The sequence below is a fragment of the Gadus morhua genome, chromosome 23 (genome assembly GCF_902167405.1).
Source record: "Gadus morhua chromosome 23, gadMor3.0, whole genome shotgun sequence".
Taxonomy (NCBI): domain Eukaryota; kingdom Metazoa; phylum Chordata; class Actinopteri; order Gadiformes; family Gadidae; genus Gadus; species Gadus morhua.
This window is the reverse complement of record NC_044070.1, coordinates 2,247,247-2,261,372: the sequence shown is the minus strand read 5'-3', so window position 1 is coordinate 2,261,372 and position 14,126 is coordinate 2,247,247. Positions and strand designations below refer to the sequence as shown.

Sequence of the window (14,126 nt, the reverse complement as noted above, 5' to 3'; positions counted from 1 at the left end):
CCCCCGAACCACTAACAACACAAACAAACAACCGTCTCAATAAATAATGGCTTAGCAACCCAACAAGGGACATAATCTGCTGCAGAACGATTACAAGCCTGTAGTCCGCCATCATCTTTGTTGTTGTGAGTCCTGAGACTCTGCGGGCTTAACAGTCATTGGCTAGAGGGTCGAGGGGTGGGGCGATGACGTCATGGTTTACGGTTTCAGTCGGTTTCAGGCGTCCACACGAATCTAAAAGAAACCGGGTAGATTTGAAACCACTTCCGAGGGTGGTTTCAGAAGTTTACGGTTTCGGTCAGCGGATTCGCCGGCTTCGTGTGGACGGAAGGCCGAACCCTACAAGACCTTTGTGGTTTCGCCATGAAATCGGCTTTGTGTGGAAGGGCCTAAATCAACGCCACTTCGACCTGGGCGGGACTTTACGCCCTACGTCACTCGCTATGGGTGTGCATATGTGCGCGTAGCCGTTTGTCTCAGGGCTCTGTGCACGAACTCCCTTGCACTACAGGCTATATTTCTACAAATGACTTACTATTGCTAGCGATTAACATGACGAAACACCACGAACTAAGCTAACATAAGACTATAGCCATACCAGATAACGTCATACCAGCTAACCCTAACTATTTCTATTAAACTTATTGCTTCCCACGTCTGCGTCTGCGTCTGCATCTTTCCCACTCCTGGCTAATAGTTTCAGCTTTTGTACTGTATATCAGAAATGATCACCCTGTACCACACTGCTGACTTGTTGATGTTTTGTGAGCACTCACGCATTTCTCTAGGTATCGTACTCTCTAAGTTTCCTACTGGAGTCATCAAAACTTTGGACTTTGCTATTGTACGAAATATTGTGTTGCAAAAACACTTTTCTCTATTCTCGCTCGTTCGTAATTCCTATATCAATAGCCTACTCGCCAATAAAATAATAATAGGCTATATATGAAAATTGAGAAACGGCAATCTCATACAATCTTTTTCAAGCCACTGATTGTTTATATGTAGGGTACAGCTGGCTTGCCGTGTGAATACGCATAACTTTTCATTTATATTCATTCAAAATATTAACATAGCCTACTATTTTAAAACTAAAGAAGCTGGTGTTTTGTTTTATATAATATGTTGATATTGTTCAGTAGTTACATGACTACATGAGGCCGTAGCACAGTTAACAGACGAGCTGAGCTGGTGAAGTCATCCAGTCCGCTGCTGTTCCAATTGCAGGTGCGTACTCCCGTCCTCGGAAGTGTTTGCTTGAAGTCCGGACTTGCCAAGTACGAACTTCCAAGTCCGCGAATAGCCTACGTAGTACCAGAGCCCGTCTACGAAGAGCCTGGGCACTCCCTATACGCCCCATTGTACCGATTTTGGTTGTAGTTCCATGAGACATCCACTGGGGGTGATCGCGGGCGAGTCCAGATTGAATGGCAGTCTATGGGGCTAAACGGCTAATTATGCCTCTTTCACCTGCTTGTCGTTGAAATATCGCAAATTTTATTGTAGATTCCGCAAGTTCAATATAGATTATGGTTCAAAAGTCAAATGAGTGAGTACTTATGTCCTTTCGATTTCTTACAGTTTGGGCCGTTGTTGGCCATATACGCTAGCATTCTGCTAATGAATGCTGATTGGTCAGGGACGGACTTGCGACTGATTACGACCAGAGACCCCTCTTACGGCATCTGAAGCTGAAGCGCAATCAGAAACGTGTTAACTCAATTTTTGAGTACTGTATTTATATTTTCCTGCAGGTCCTTTTATTTTTTAGATAGCATGTATGTTGAAAGTACATGGGCATAAATGGAATTTCTTCCATTTCTTGTGTTCAATGTTCAATGTGTTATATACATGGTAGGCACTGCTCTCTAGCAGATTGTTTACTGATGTAAACTAAATTGATGCAGTCTTAAAATTATGATTCTAATCCAGGTTTCTATTTTAGGAGAAAGAAATGGCTCATAATCGTTATAAAAAAAAAAAGCTTTATCATCGGCACTAGTGAGGATTAGAAAAAACACTCTGTAAGTAACATAGGCCTACATATGTAAAACATTCGCGCATTTCTTTTTTTTACATTAGCTCACTAAAACTCTGTAACTAGGGCAAAAAAAAAGCCTTACCTCCAACAGCTGGTGTTATCGTTGCGGGACAAGGGAAGTGCTTTAGAAACTGCCGTAAAGCAGTACCTCTGACAGTATTACAGTGTGTGACGTCATCGCATGTTTTTAACGCCTTTTTAGAACAGATACGTGACCTTAAAAAATGCAATATTCAGCTGAGTTTATTATCTTAGCCCCACCCTTTGATAGCAACTTTAAAATTACTTGACAAAAAATTACATCGTGAGAAAAGTGGATTCTGAGGATAAAACCCCGTTGGCTCCCATTCATTCTGGACTCGCCTACGAGCGCCCCGCGTGGTCAAAGATTATTACTGCAACCAGTCCAGAAAACCGGAACTAACCCGCGAGTGCCAGTTCTCCTCATATTAGACATTCTCTGGTAGTACGCGTACTAGGAATTGAGAAATGGCCATGAATTCGCCCAGAGAGGCGGGACCATTTGAAACGCGACTTGAATCTGACGATTCTGATTGGACAATGACAGATAATATGTCTAGAACACTGAAAACTACTTTTGCTGTGAGAGGATTTTTTTTCTAACAAATTCTATTTCTCCCAGTTTGTAGTGCGTCGCCCAAATCGCCCCTATACACCTTCCGCCCCTGGCGGCAAGTATATGTATATGTGTGGGAAACACTGCATTAGCTTGGTGGCTGGCATTAGCCACTATTACCTTTATTAAGTATGATTTAAGTACAATCATACAACAGATTAACAGATTGGGAAATCATTTAGAACTTTGTGCTTCCAGTTGATGGTTTATCATGACATTCAGCATCAGCATCCTTTTTGTTTCTGAAAGTAAAAAAAATTACAAAAAAATGAAAAACACAGAAGCATAAAGCAAACCATTCAAACATTTTTGTCAATAAATCCATAGAAACTACACTTTTTAAGACTACCATCCGTGTCCTGACCTTTGTTGGGTGTGGTCCTGAAGTTCTGTGTTGAGGGTCTCTGGCAGTAGAAAGCAGAGGATCCCGCCTATGAGGGGAATGGTGCCATACAACACCATAGGGATGGCAGAGTGGTACACATCTAGCAGCCTGATGAGAGGGGCTAGGATGCCCCCGATACGAGCACACGTGGAGTTCAGCCCTACCCCACTCTGCCTAGAACCATTAAACAAATCGCCTGTAAACATCTATCATCTTAAAAAGATTGGGAATCTTTCTGCATGTCTTCGCCAACAACTCTATGTTAGAAAATGTTCAACCAATCACACAATTGGGATGCCTATATGCCCATTTATATCCACATTGTTATAAAAAGGTATTCATGACATCAAGACAACTTTGGGGACTGAATTGACCTCAGATGCATGTCTTAAACTTCAAATGATGCAACCAAAAAATCCTTCTAATGTTTTCTTCTCTGCCTGATAATCTTTCAGAAATGTGGAAAAAAGTGATGGAAGTTATATCTTATTTTTCATAGTTTCGGAGGACTTTAGGCGGTTTACCTGAGGATAGTGGGGTACAGCTCTGCAGTGAACACATAGAGCATAGTAAAGGAAGATGTAGCAGCATACTTCCCAAGTACAGCGATGACCGTCACAACCACAGGAAGGTCTATGGGTCATAGAATAATTTTATAAATTGAGAGTCACGCCTGTAACTAAGTTCCATGAATTCCTACTGAGTTCCAGAGGCAGTGCTTTAGCAATAGATGTCTCCCTCTTCGCATGTGCAGCTCGAGTGTGTATACCAAAGTAGTGACGTTGTGACCCTGAGTGACGTAGGGCGCTATCCGCCAAATAGCATAAAAGTCATCCTGAACATTTTCAGAGAACAGTGACAGAAAACTCTGGCATTCATCCGGAATTCATAGAACAGTAGTTACATGGGTAACTCTCGTTCCATTTCATTCCTACTGACTGTCAGAGGCAGTGCTTTAGCACTGGATGACATATACCAACGAAGTCAAGAGGATTCTTACACCCATCTCATTGAGTGCAGGCTGCTGGCCTAGGCAGGACAGCTGCCGCAACAGCGTGGGGGCAGCTACATTGACCCTGTAGAACCAGGCAGGTGCATGGCGAAGCCCAGGTCACCGCCACTCATATGTCCTCTAAGGGTACACCCCTCAATGCCGCCCGGAGACACAGATGGTGGAATGATATTTAACCTTAAAGGGCACGGGCAGGCCCTTGGTCTTTTATGCCTCAGGGATGGCTTCCAAAATCCAGTTGGCCAGCCCCTGCTTGGACAAGGTCTGGCCCCTCCTGAGTCCGCCATAGCCGGCAAAGAGGCTTTCAGACTGCCGAAAGCCAGACATTGCCTCCATATTCCATCAGAGTGCCTGCACTGGTCAGAATAGTATTGCCCTTTCATCCCCATCGCCCGGCAGGGGTGTGGGATCCTATGCCGCCAGTGTGAGGCCTAGATTGGCATTGGCATCGGCATCTACCCGGCGCAACAACGGGGAGGCAATCATCTGCCGGGAGTCGAATCCCATCTAAATGAACACCACGGTCAGATTGGTTGGGTGAGAGGGAGCTCTTGCTGTAGTTGACAGGGACCCCTGTCAACTGCTGGGGTCAACTACCCCACGTGACTTACTCTATCGTGGACTGCCCTCTCCCTGATCCGGGCACAGACAAGCAAGCCGCCAAGATAAGGAAGAACGCGAAGGCCCTTGGCCTCCATCGGTAGGGCGGGTAACATTGGGGTCACAATATTAAAAGTTTGTTATGAGGAATTCAAATATGACGATATGATATGATTTTTAGGATAGGATAACTTTCTTAATCAGCAATCTTACCCTTTCAAACCCTTTTTATTATATTTTATTAGATATTTAAGAAATTATTTATATTTACATATTTATTAATAGGTGAACTGCATGTACATCACTCGATACAATTTCAAGGAACAATCTCCTGACCCTAACCGTACTATTGGTCTATGAGCGCATTCATCTCTTGGCTCTGTTCCGAGCCGGCTACATTATGGTATCTAAGCAGGGAACACTCTTACCGAAGCCAGCTTTTTATCCGGTCTGTAGAGAAACCCTCTACCAAGCCAACCGTATCGGTCGTAGGACGAAACAATACCTCAGCTCTGTGCCAAACGGGCTACCTTACGGCCTACGAGCAGGGAACACTCTGATGCCGAAGCCAGCCGTTTCTCCGGTCTGACATCTTCTCTCGACCTGCACTTGTGGGGGATACATCCAGTGCTAAGGCACTGCCTCTGGCAGTCAGTAGGGATAGAAATGTATTTCTAGTTGGATGACATCCTGCAAAAGGTAAACGCTATTATAACTAACTATTATAGTTACCCTTTGGAATAGCAAGGATCACAAGGCAAGCAGTGCCGGCCCCGAACAAGGCTGCTGCTTGACTTTTTCTCCTCCCAAAGTACTCAAGGAATAAAATACTGCCCATGCGTGCAGGGACTTCTACAAGGCCAAATATGAACTGAGTGAGGTAGATATCCAAGCCAAAATTTTCAACATTTAGGCTGACTCCAAAGTAAACCACACTTGTTGCGAACCTATAGACAGGACATCGTAAAAGTGTTAGCAATCTTAATCAATGTTAATCAATCATTTTGAAGAAACTTAAGGAGCAGTACTAAGCAGTAGCAATACTCACCACAAAGAGTTCATGATGAGAACACGTTTCCTTAAATAAGACACCCTAAACAAGTCCGGCATGCTTCCAGTTTTTGATGTGTTCTCAGACTCCAACTAAGACAAAAGGTATTAAACAAAAGTTAAGTGATTAAAAAAAATAAAAAGGGTTTTGCAGGTCATGGTGATTTTGGATTTTGAATGTGTTTTCTATTGGAGGAGGGAGAAGTGTGGCTTCCCTTCAATAGGTAACTCACCTGGCTGAGCATGGCTTCAGAGATTGTTCTTCCATTCACCCTGGCTGCCACCAGGACCTCTTTACATGCCTCCTTCATCCTTCCCTGGGTCATGAGCCATCGGGCGGATTCAGGCAGGAGCCTGGAACGTCACACAGGTCAAACATGACCGATCATTAAAGCACACAAGGCTTAGGGTTACGTTGAAGTACAGAAGAGTGAACAGACCAGTATACGGCTGGAAGTGCCAGGACCAGAGGGACTGAGAACACTAGGTGCAGAATCCTCCAATCACGGATAAAGTAGGCAACGCCTGCCATCACCAACTGTCCGACAGCAAAAAAAGTGTGTGCAGAGATTGTGACGAAGGCCCTTTTAGAGGTACTGGTCCACTCTGCCCCTTTAGAGTGGAAACATGATCAAAATCACCCATCAGAAAACAATAATTGTTTTCACTTGATTTTTATGAAAGTTAAGTCATTTAGTAACTGGCAGAAAATACCTGTAAAATACACATGCAACAGGGGGAGACACAGGGCATGAGAACAAAGAAAACACTTACACCAGCTTCTTCTAACAAGACAACACAAATTAATTGTAAAAAGTTACTCACCTAATACAAATGCATTAATTAAAATCCCTGATGCTGCGGTAGCAACTACAAACCGAAAAGCCATGTACACATAGATGTGTGGAGCAAAGGCAGAGCCAACACCAAACAGGAGCTGGAGACACATGGAGAGGAGGACCACAAACCGACGGCCAAGCCTGCAATACAGGAGGACCATCATGGAGATCGCTTCAACAAAATAGAACAAGGGACAAATGTAATATGCTGCATTAAATTGCAACTAACTGCAGACTAACCGTTTGGATAAGAGGCCTATAATACATTTTCAAACTGATGGATGATTTGTACTATATTTTAATACTTTTATAAGTGCTAATTCTAACTATCTGTTGTTAGTAAGTGGTCGTTCAAGCTCATTTTGATCACCAGGTGTGGACAATAGAATTGATTGTAGGGCCGAGCTAAGTCTGCCTTAGCTTGGTTTTGCACTTTTGCGTCAGCTCTAATGTCAGGCCCCTTCAAGGAAAACTGGGTCAAACAAAGACACAGGGGCTCTGGCCACCTTGATCAGCACTGCTGACTCAGCAGTAGGTCTGAATCTGAACTTTTTGTGCGCCTGTGTGCGGGAATCCCTCGAGGAAAACCAGCAACTATTTCTCCTCCCACCCATTGTAGCTATGTGCCGTACCTCATCAACGTCAGTATATCTAACCAGAGAAGACGCCACCTAGGACCCTATGCTCGGCACTGCTATCGATCCAATCTGTGCTACCCACCGTTCTCTACCTACAATGACATTGAAGTGATGGGGGGACTCTGGAACTGCCAATCAGATGTTATAAAGGCAGACTCCATTTCGGCCAACACATCCCTCATGACTCTCCACTTCCTAGCCCTTACAGAGACTAGGATCACCCCTGAGGAAACTGCAACTCCAGCCGGCCCCTCAACCCCCAAATTTTTGTTACACACACAACCCATCAGGGCGAGGGGGAGGGACTGAACCCCTAATCTTGCCAAGGTGATCCTTCCCCGGTAACACTTGACCAGATGTGCATTCGAACCTCACACTGTTGCAGTTACCCAGATCATAGAGCAGAGTTACGGGCAGCTGAAAGGAAATAGAAGAGATCAGAGTCCAGTGTTGAACTCTCTCACTACCTTCTCCTCCTCTCAGAATTTACCTCCAAGGTGTCAACAGTAGCGATGTAACGGTATACCCCGATACAAATGTTGGCGATAACAATTACCGTTTTCATTTCAAATAAACTCAGTGGTGGAGTGTGGCGCTAATCAGGACACTATTTTTTAACCTTAGCTTAAGAGCTAGACGGATGCCCACGTTTATTAAACAGTAGTAGATTACAGTATTTTATTGCATGCATTTAATTAACACATTTGTCCAAGTTTAGTAAATGGTTAAATTCTAGCGAAGTTGGATAGCTTAAATATACTAAGCCACGGTGGCGGTCTGAACCACGTGTCTTTGAAAACATGGAACATGTTTGCCCTGTAAGATGATGAATTTCTAGCCGATCGTTTTATTTTGATTTAGCAATAAAAAAAACTATAGGCAAAATTGTATATATATTGACATGAATAGTAGCCTAATGATGATAATAATTAATAACAATAATGACATGCTTATTCTTTTTTTTTTACAGAGAGGACAGAGAGTGAGGCAACAAAGTACTGCTACTGGTTCATCCGTGACACAGACACTTGAGCAAGGATTACAAAAAAAGTCTGCTTATGCGCCTGCATCCATAAATGCTCAAGATCTGAAGATCTGAACAGGTGACTCAAGACTCACCTGTTGAGAGTCCACCTCGACACTGCATAGCCACCCCCCCCCCCCTTCTGGCCACCATTGTATTGCATTGTATTGTATTGCACTGTATTGTATTAGAGCACTTAACTGTGTAGCAACTGCTGCTATCATGGCTGTAACACGGGAATTGATTAGCCTAGCGATTGTGGTACTTGCACTTGGTTCTATGAACATCCTTTCTGTACCGACAGCGATATATTGATGCACTTCTTATGACAAATGTACTTATTGTAAGTCGCTTTGAATAAAAGCGTCTGCTAAATGCCCTAAATGTAAATGTAAATGTAAGATCTGACTGCAGCCTTTCCAGATGGTTGAGAGGCCTGGCTTTCTAAGGATGATGAAGGTTGCCGTGCCTCTTTACAAAGTGCCTTCACGCAATTATTTTTCTAAGACTGAAATACCAAAGATGTACAACATAGTCAAAGCTGATCTTAAGAAAAGTTTGGCTCACGGTGAATTCTTTGCTGCAACTACTGACCTCTGGACCAGTGAAAGAGGGGGTGGTCTACCATACATCAGCTTTACAATTCATTATCTCTCCCCAGACTGGCAACTGGAATCACACTGCTTAGAAACCCAATTTTTTCCAGAAGATATTCAAAATATTACAGAGTTTTTTGAAAATAGAGTGTGAGATAAACAAGACAGATCTGGTCTCCATAACGACAGATAATGCAACGATTATGATCAAGGCCTTTGAACAATTTCCAGATCTGTGGCTTGGATGCTTCGGTCACAATTTGAATCTGGCCATCTCAAAGGCTCTGAAAATTCTGAGAGTTGAAACAGCAATCAGGGCCTGTCGTCACCTGGTCCAGGGCTTCTCACGGAGCTGGAAGAGAAAGAGAGGACTGACAGAAATGCAAGCTGCCCTCAACTTGCCACAGAAGGCTCTCATCCATGATGTCGTGACCAGATTGGGATCTACATACAAGATGCTTGATCGTTTCCTCAGCCAGCAGCAGGCTGTGAAACACTGGCAGTCTGTGCATCACTGGCTGCAGAAAGGGGAGTTTGGCATCTGATGCCCAAGGATGGTGACATAGTTGTTATGGAGCAATTCTGCCAGCTCCTTGAACCTCTGAGAAAATTTACAGATGCACTCGGCTCAGAGACATGAGTCACTTTATCAGCCATTAAGCCAGTTCTTGACCACATCACTGGTGATGTCCTGGAGGAAAATGTTGAGGATCCGGCCGGCCCCTGACCAAGCAGAGGAAAACAGGTAATGAGAGAAGACCTAAATAAGCAGTACACAGAGAAAGCAAAGGATGTCATGCAGATGGCTTGTTTCATTGACCCCAGGTACAAAACTAACTTTTTATATGATCCTGTGGATGATGTAGTTGACAGCTGTGTCCATTAGGCCTTGAAGCTGACACCTTTACAAGTCAGGCAGGATCCACAAAGCACCAGCAGTAGCATCAGAAGGGAAAGGCCTGGCTGGGTTGCTAAAAAAAATCAACTCAACAAGGCAGCAGAGATCTGAAGAGGGTTCAGTTCCAGACACCCCAGGAGATTCAGTGAAGGAGGAAGTCAAGGTCTACATGTCTCTGCCATCCATTCCAGCCAAGGATGATCCACTGTTGTGGTGGAGGGGCCATGAATCAGAGCTGCCTCATCATGCCAGGATTACAAAAAAACATTTGTGTATCCCAGCAACCAGTGTTCCATCAGAGAGATTATTCAGTGCCAGTGGGTACATTGTTTCCCTTAAACCAGACAAGGTAAATATGTTGACATTTTTACTTTTCAATCTCAAGTGAATATAGACAGACATGATGCTGGATCACCAGCATCTTATTTGTTGATGATGGAGAGAATAAGTATACAATCAGTTTCCGTTCCATTGATTTGTTTACATATTGTTTTTGTTTTTATTTTAATGCCATCAATACTTGAACATCTGGATTTGATTACTATTAATAGATTGTTAGTGGCTATTTATTTTAAATTCACAATGCAGTATTTTTTTAAACTTTACTTGTACAGTGTTCATGTGTACAGTTTTACATTTTAAAAGTGGTGTTTCTTAGATTTTTCTTGAAAAGTTTTGATTAAACCTGCACTACTGTTTCCTGACAAATAAGATGTTTTCACGCTTAACCCTTGTTCCTTCGATGTTAAAAGTTGCTCTATTTCAGTTTCCGTAGTGCTTTCTGAACATATTGAACACACTTTTAAAAGGACCGCGATAATACCAAAAACCGGTATAATTTGATCACAATGAGGTTAAATTTTCATACCGTTACACCCCTAATCAACAGCCAAATCTGCCTTCTACAGCACCAAAGTAAACTGCTCTGTCTCCAAACTCAGGAAACCGTTTTCCATATTCTCTGTAATAAGAGTATACAATTAATATTAAGTTAAATCTTACCACCAACCACTAGGTGTGCGCCCCTTGTAACTAATTGTATACTAACCAACCTGTATCATTAGAATAAGACAATGAAAAGCCACGCTTGAGTCACTAGCTCACGGAGTTAATTAAATAAAGCCATCTGTTCTCAAAGTCAGTTTCTGATTAATGTAGTAACATGACATTCTCTTCCCTCCTCACCCCTCCTTGCTCCCTCACAGCTGAGGAATTTGTTAGCTACTTTACCAAGAAGGTGAAAGACATCAGCTCCTCTTTCACTGCTGCCGGCATCCTCCTTTCCCCTATCCCATCCTCTATTTTTATCCACTTTCTGCTCTCTACTCCGAAGATGTCAACAGAATAGTTACGTCTAACCACCCAGCCTGCCACCTTTACTTGATTCCCTTCTACCTTATCCAGGCCGTCCCAAGCAACATTTTGCCATTCCTCCCCACTCTAATATAACTCCTCCATCACTTCAGGCCTTATTTCAGCATCCTTTAAGACTGCTAGAATCAAGCCGCTCATTAAGAAACCCACCCTTGACACCACTGACATCCGGAATGACTAAACTTCCTTCAATCCTTTCTAAAACACTGGAACTTGCCATCTCTAACCAACTGTCCTACTATCTCTCACAAAGCAATGTGCTTAACCCTTATCAGTCAGGCTTCTAGATTGCCCTCCTCACGGTGAGCCTCGTCCCTCTCTTCGGTTCTGATTCTCCTTAACCTGTCGTTCGACACAGTGGAAAACCAGATTCTCCTCACCACTCCCGCTGAACTCGGCATTACTGACACCTATCAGTTCACATGGAACTATTTGTTGCAGTTAACTCCTGTCCTAAATTAACCACTGTGGTTAGATAAGACTAAATGAAAATGCAAAACTCAAAAGTTCTGCAGGTAATTCAAAATAAGGATTGCAAATATAATCATAGGATTCAGCTCGATTCTCTGGCACTAGGTCAAAGACTGTCTTTCTGCTCCAGTCATGCCCCCCAGGTAGCGTCGCCCTTATATAGACGTCAAGGTCACACGCATTGTCCAGCTACTATAGGGAGATGACTCAGAGAAACACAAAATACCACATGAAAGAAAATGTTCTTTTCATTCTGGCTCCTACACTACTCCGTGTCCAAGCCCTGCACTTTTAACACCAGTGTCCCTCAAGACTCAGTACTGGGACCCATTCTGTTCTCCCTATATACTAGATCCCTGGACTCTAATCACATCACAAATATCATCACTGCTACACTGACGCCACTCAGATATACCTCTCTTTCTCCTCCTCTGAAAGCCCCCTCATTGCAACACGCATCTCAGAATATCTGTCTGACATAAGCAGTTGTTAATCACTTGGAGATTTACTTGTGCAAGACTGAGCTTCTCCTTGTGCCAGGGAAAGATTGCCCTCAAATGATCGTATTGGTCACTGTTGAGGACATCACGGTATCTCCAGCACAGACTGCTGAAACCTTGCTGTGGTACTGGACAATCGTTATGCTGCAACGCAAACATCACAGCGGTGGCCTGATCCTTTAGATTTGCTCCCTACAACATCTGCAGGATCCAGACCTTCCTCATGAGAGAAACAGCTCGGCTCCGGGTCCAAGCGCTTGACATCTCCCGCCTCGACTACTGCAACTCACTCATGGCTGAGCTCACTGCCTCCGCGATCAAACCTTTGCAGTGTATCCAGAACAGTGCAGTTCACCTTGTGTTCAACCTACCAAAATTCTCCAATGTAACCCTCCTTTAGCATAGCCTCCACTGGCTCCCTGTAGTAGATCGCATCAGATTCAAGAAGATGGTACTGGCCTACAAGGCGGTCAATGGAACTGCCGCTGCCTACATCCAAGCTTTATTTAGACCAAACACCCCAGCTCGAACAATCCTCTCAACAACCTCAGCTGGATGTCTGGTACCGCCATCGCTACGAGCAAGCAAAGGTCGAACAACAAAACAACTTTGATTTGTTTAGTGATCTGGCACCACAGTGGTGGAACTAGCGCCCTGCCCATGTCAGGACCACTGAGTCACTCAACAGCTCCTGCAAAAGACTCAAGACTCACTTGATCAGAGTTCACCAGGACTCTGCATAGCCTCCTCCCTTACTCCCAACCACCCCTGTTTACTGACACATTTTGTTATTATGAGCAGAGGTAACTGTAACATAATCTAATTTCAATCCCTTAATTAAGTATTTGTGTACGTGATGTGAAGAGATTCTGTAGACCTACCTGTCGGCCATTGGTCCAAACACCAGCGCTCCGACCAAAAGACCTGCCATGTAGATGGTCTGTGTTGCCTCATTTAAAAGACTGTTGTCGCACACTAGATTAAACTGGGCCAAACAGAAGGAAACAAATTATGTATCCTCTATTTCTTGGTCTAGGGAAGTCCTATAGTTGTTGATTATAAAAACTAAAATAATAGCAATAATAATAACCTTTCGCCAAAGGCATATTAGTTATAAACAAACAGAAAATAGATTGTGTCGTTTTCAGTTGCTTTGGCCTACCTCTGTTACATAACTGGAGGATCTTTCAGGTTTATCGTAAACCCATCCGTTATGGCATTTTGTGGTACTATTAATCCCGTATGCTTCAATTGTTTCCAAATCCATGTCCACAGGTTTGAACATCGTGCAGCTTTCATACCTCCCATCTTCTCCTGTGGGGACGGTGAGGTTGAGCTGCTTTTCAGATGTCAAGTTAGGGCCAATGGCAATTATCCAGTCCGTGTTGCAGTGGTGGGGGAAGTTCATCCCAGTAAAAATTGAAAGAAACACATCCAATCCAAGATTAGTGTTCAAAATGAATAATGTTATCAACAAGCGTTTCTGGAAGAATCCAAACCCCCCAATTTCCTCAAGGATAAGTCCAAACTCGTTCATAATGGTACCAGGATGGAGGACTGTGTTTATGAGTTAGAAGCCTATGAGCAGCCTTCTAAAGAGCACTGCTCCTCTGCCTTAGAGAGAGAGAGAGAGAGAGAGAGAGAGAGAGAGAGAGAGAGAGAGAGAGAGAGAGAGAGAGAGAGAGTCCAAAGTCTTTCAAGAGTTTTTATTACCCAAATGAAAACAGGCAAAGATAATAAACAAAACCTGCAAGGTTCATAAACTTCAACTGCAATGATAACTGAATATCATTAAGGATAAGAGAAACAACAATAAAACGGAAAATGTTCTTCAAGGACCACACGATTACGCGTTCCGGGAACTTAGGTATAGATTCATAATTGATTTAGAATTTTCACTTTAGGTGCGTATCAACGTGCACTACGTAAAATGAGCTGTGATCAAGTAGTGATTGATGGAGGGAACAAAGTGAGATATTTCTTAGCACCGGCAATGTCATCGGGCTTCCTGGCGCTGACCATGGGAACCAAGAGGTTCAATGACTTCACTTTTTACCTTGA

General features: G+C 43.4%; 1 protein-coding gene across 1 annotated transcript; it reads right to left on the bottom strand.

The window, feature by feature from the left end:
- Positions 1 to 2,433: 2,433 nt before the first annotated feature.
- Positions 2,434 to 13,676, bottom strand: slc22a13b (solute carrier family 22 member 13b). The gene is made up of 10 exons (XM_030348253.1): positions 13,228 to 13,676; positions 12,947 to 13,050; positions 6,551 to 6,705; positions 6,166 to 6,337; positions 5,959 to 6,079; positions 5,724 to 5,818; positions 5,408 to 5,622; positions 3,588 to 3,696; positions 3,043 to 3,237; positions 2,434 to 2,920 (listed from the first exon to the last, which is right to left on the bottom strand). Exons 1-10 carry the CDS (start codon positions 13,600 to 13,602, stop codon positions 2,857 to 2,859), a joined length of 1,605 nt encoding a protein of 534 aa, XP_030204113.1. The 5' UTR covers positions 13,603 to 13,676; the 3' UTR covers positions 2,434 to 2,856.
- Between the last annotated feature and the right edge of the window lie 450 nt (positions 13,677 to 14,126).

Bases quoted from the DNA above. Each gene is read 5' to 3' on its own strand.
- slc22a13b (XM_030348253.1), bottom strand. From the start codon at position 13,602: ATGAACGAGTTTGGACTTATCCTTGAGGAAATTGGGGGGTTTGGATTC. The intron at 5,819-5,958 runs GTGAGTTACCTA...CTTTTGTCTTAG, and splicing joins CTGAAGCCATGCTCAGCCAG to TTGGAGTCTGAGAACACATC. The intron at 5,623-5,723 runs GTGAGTATTGCT...TCCTGTCTATAG, and splicing joins CTCATCATGAACTCTTTGTG to GTTCGCAACAAGTGTGGTTT.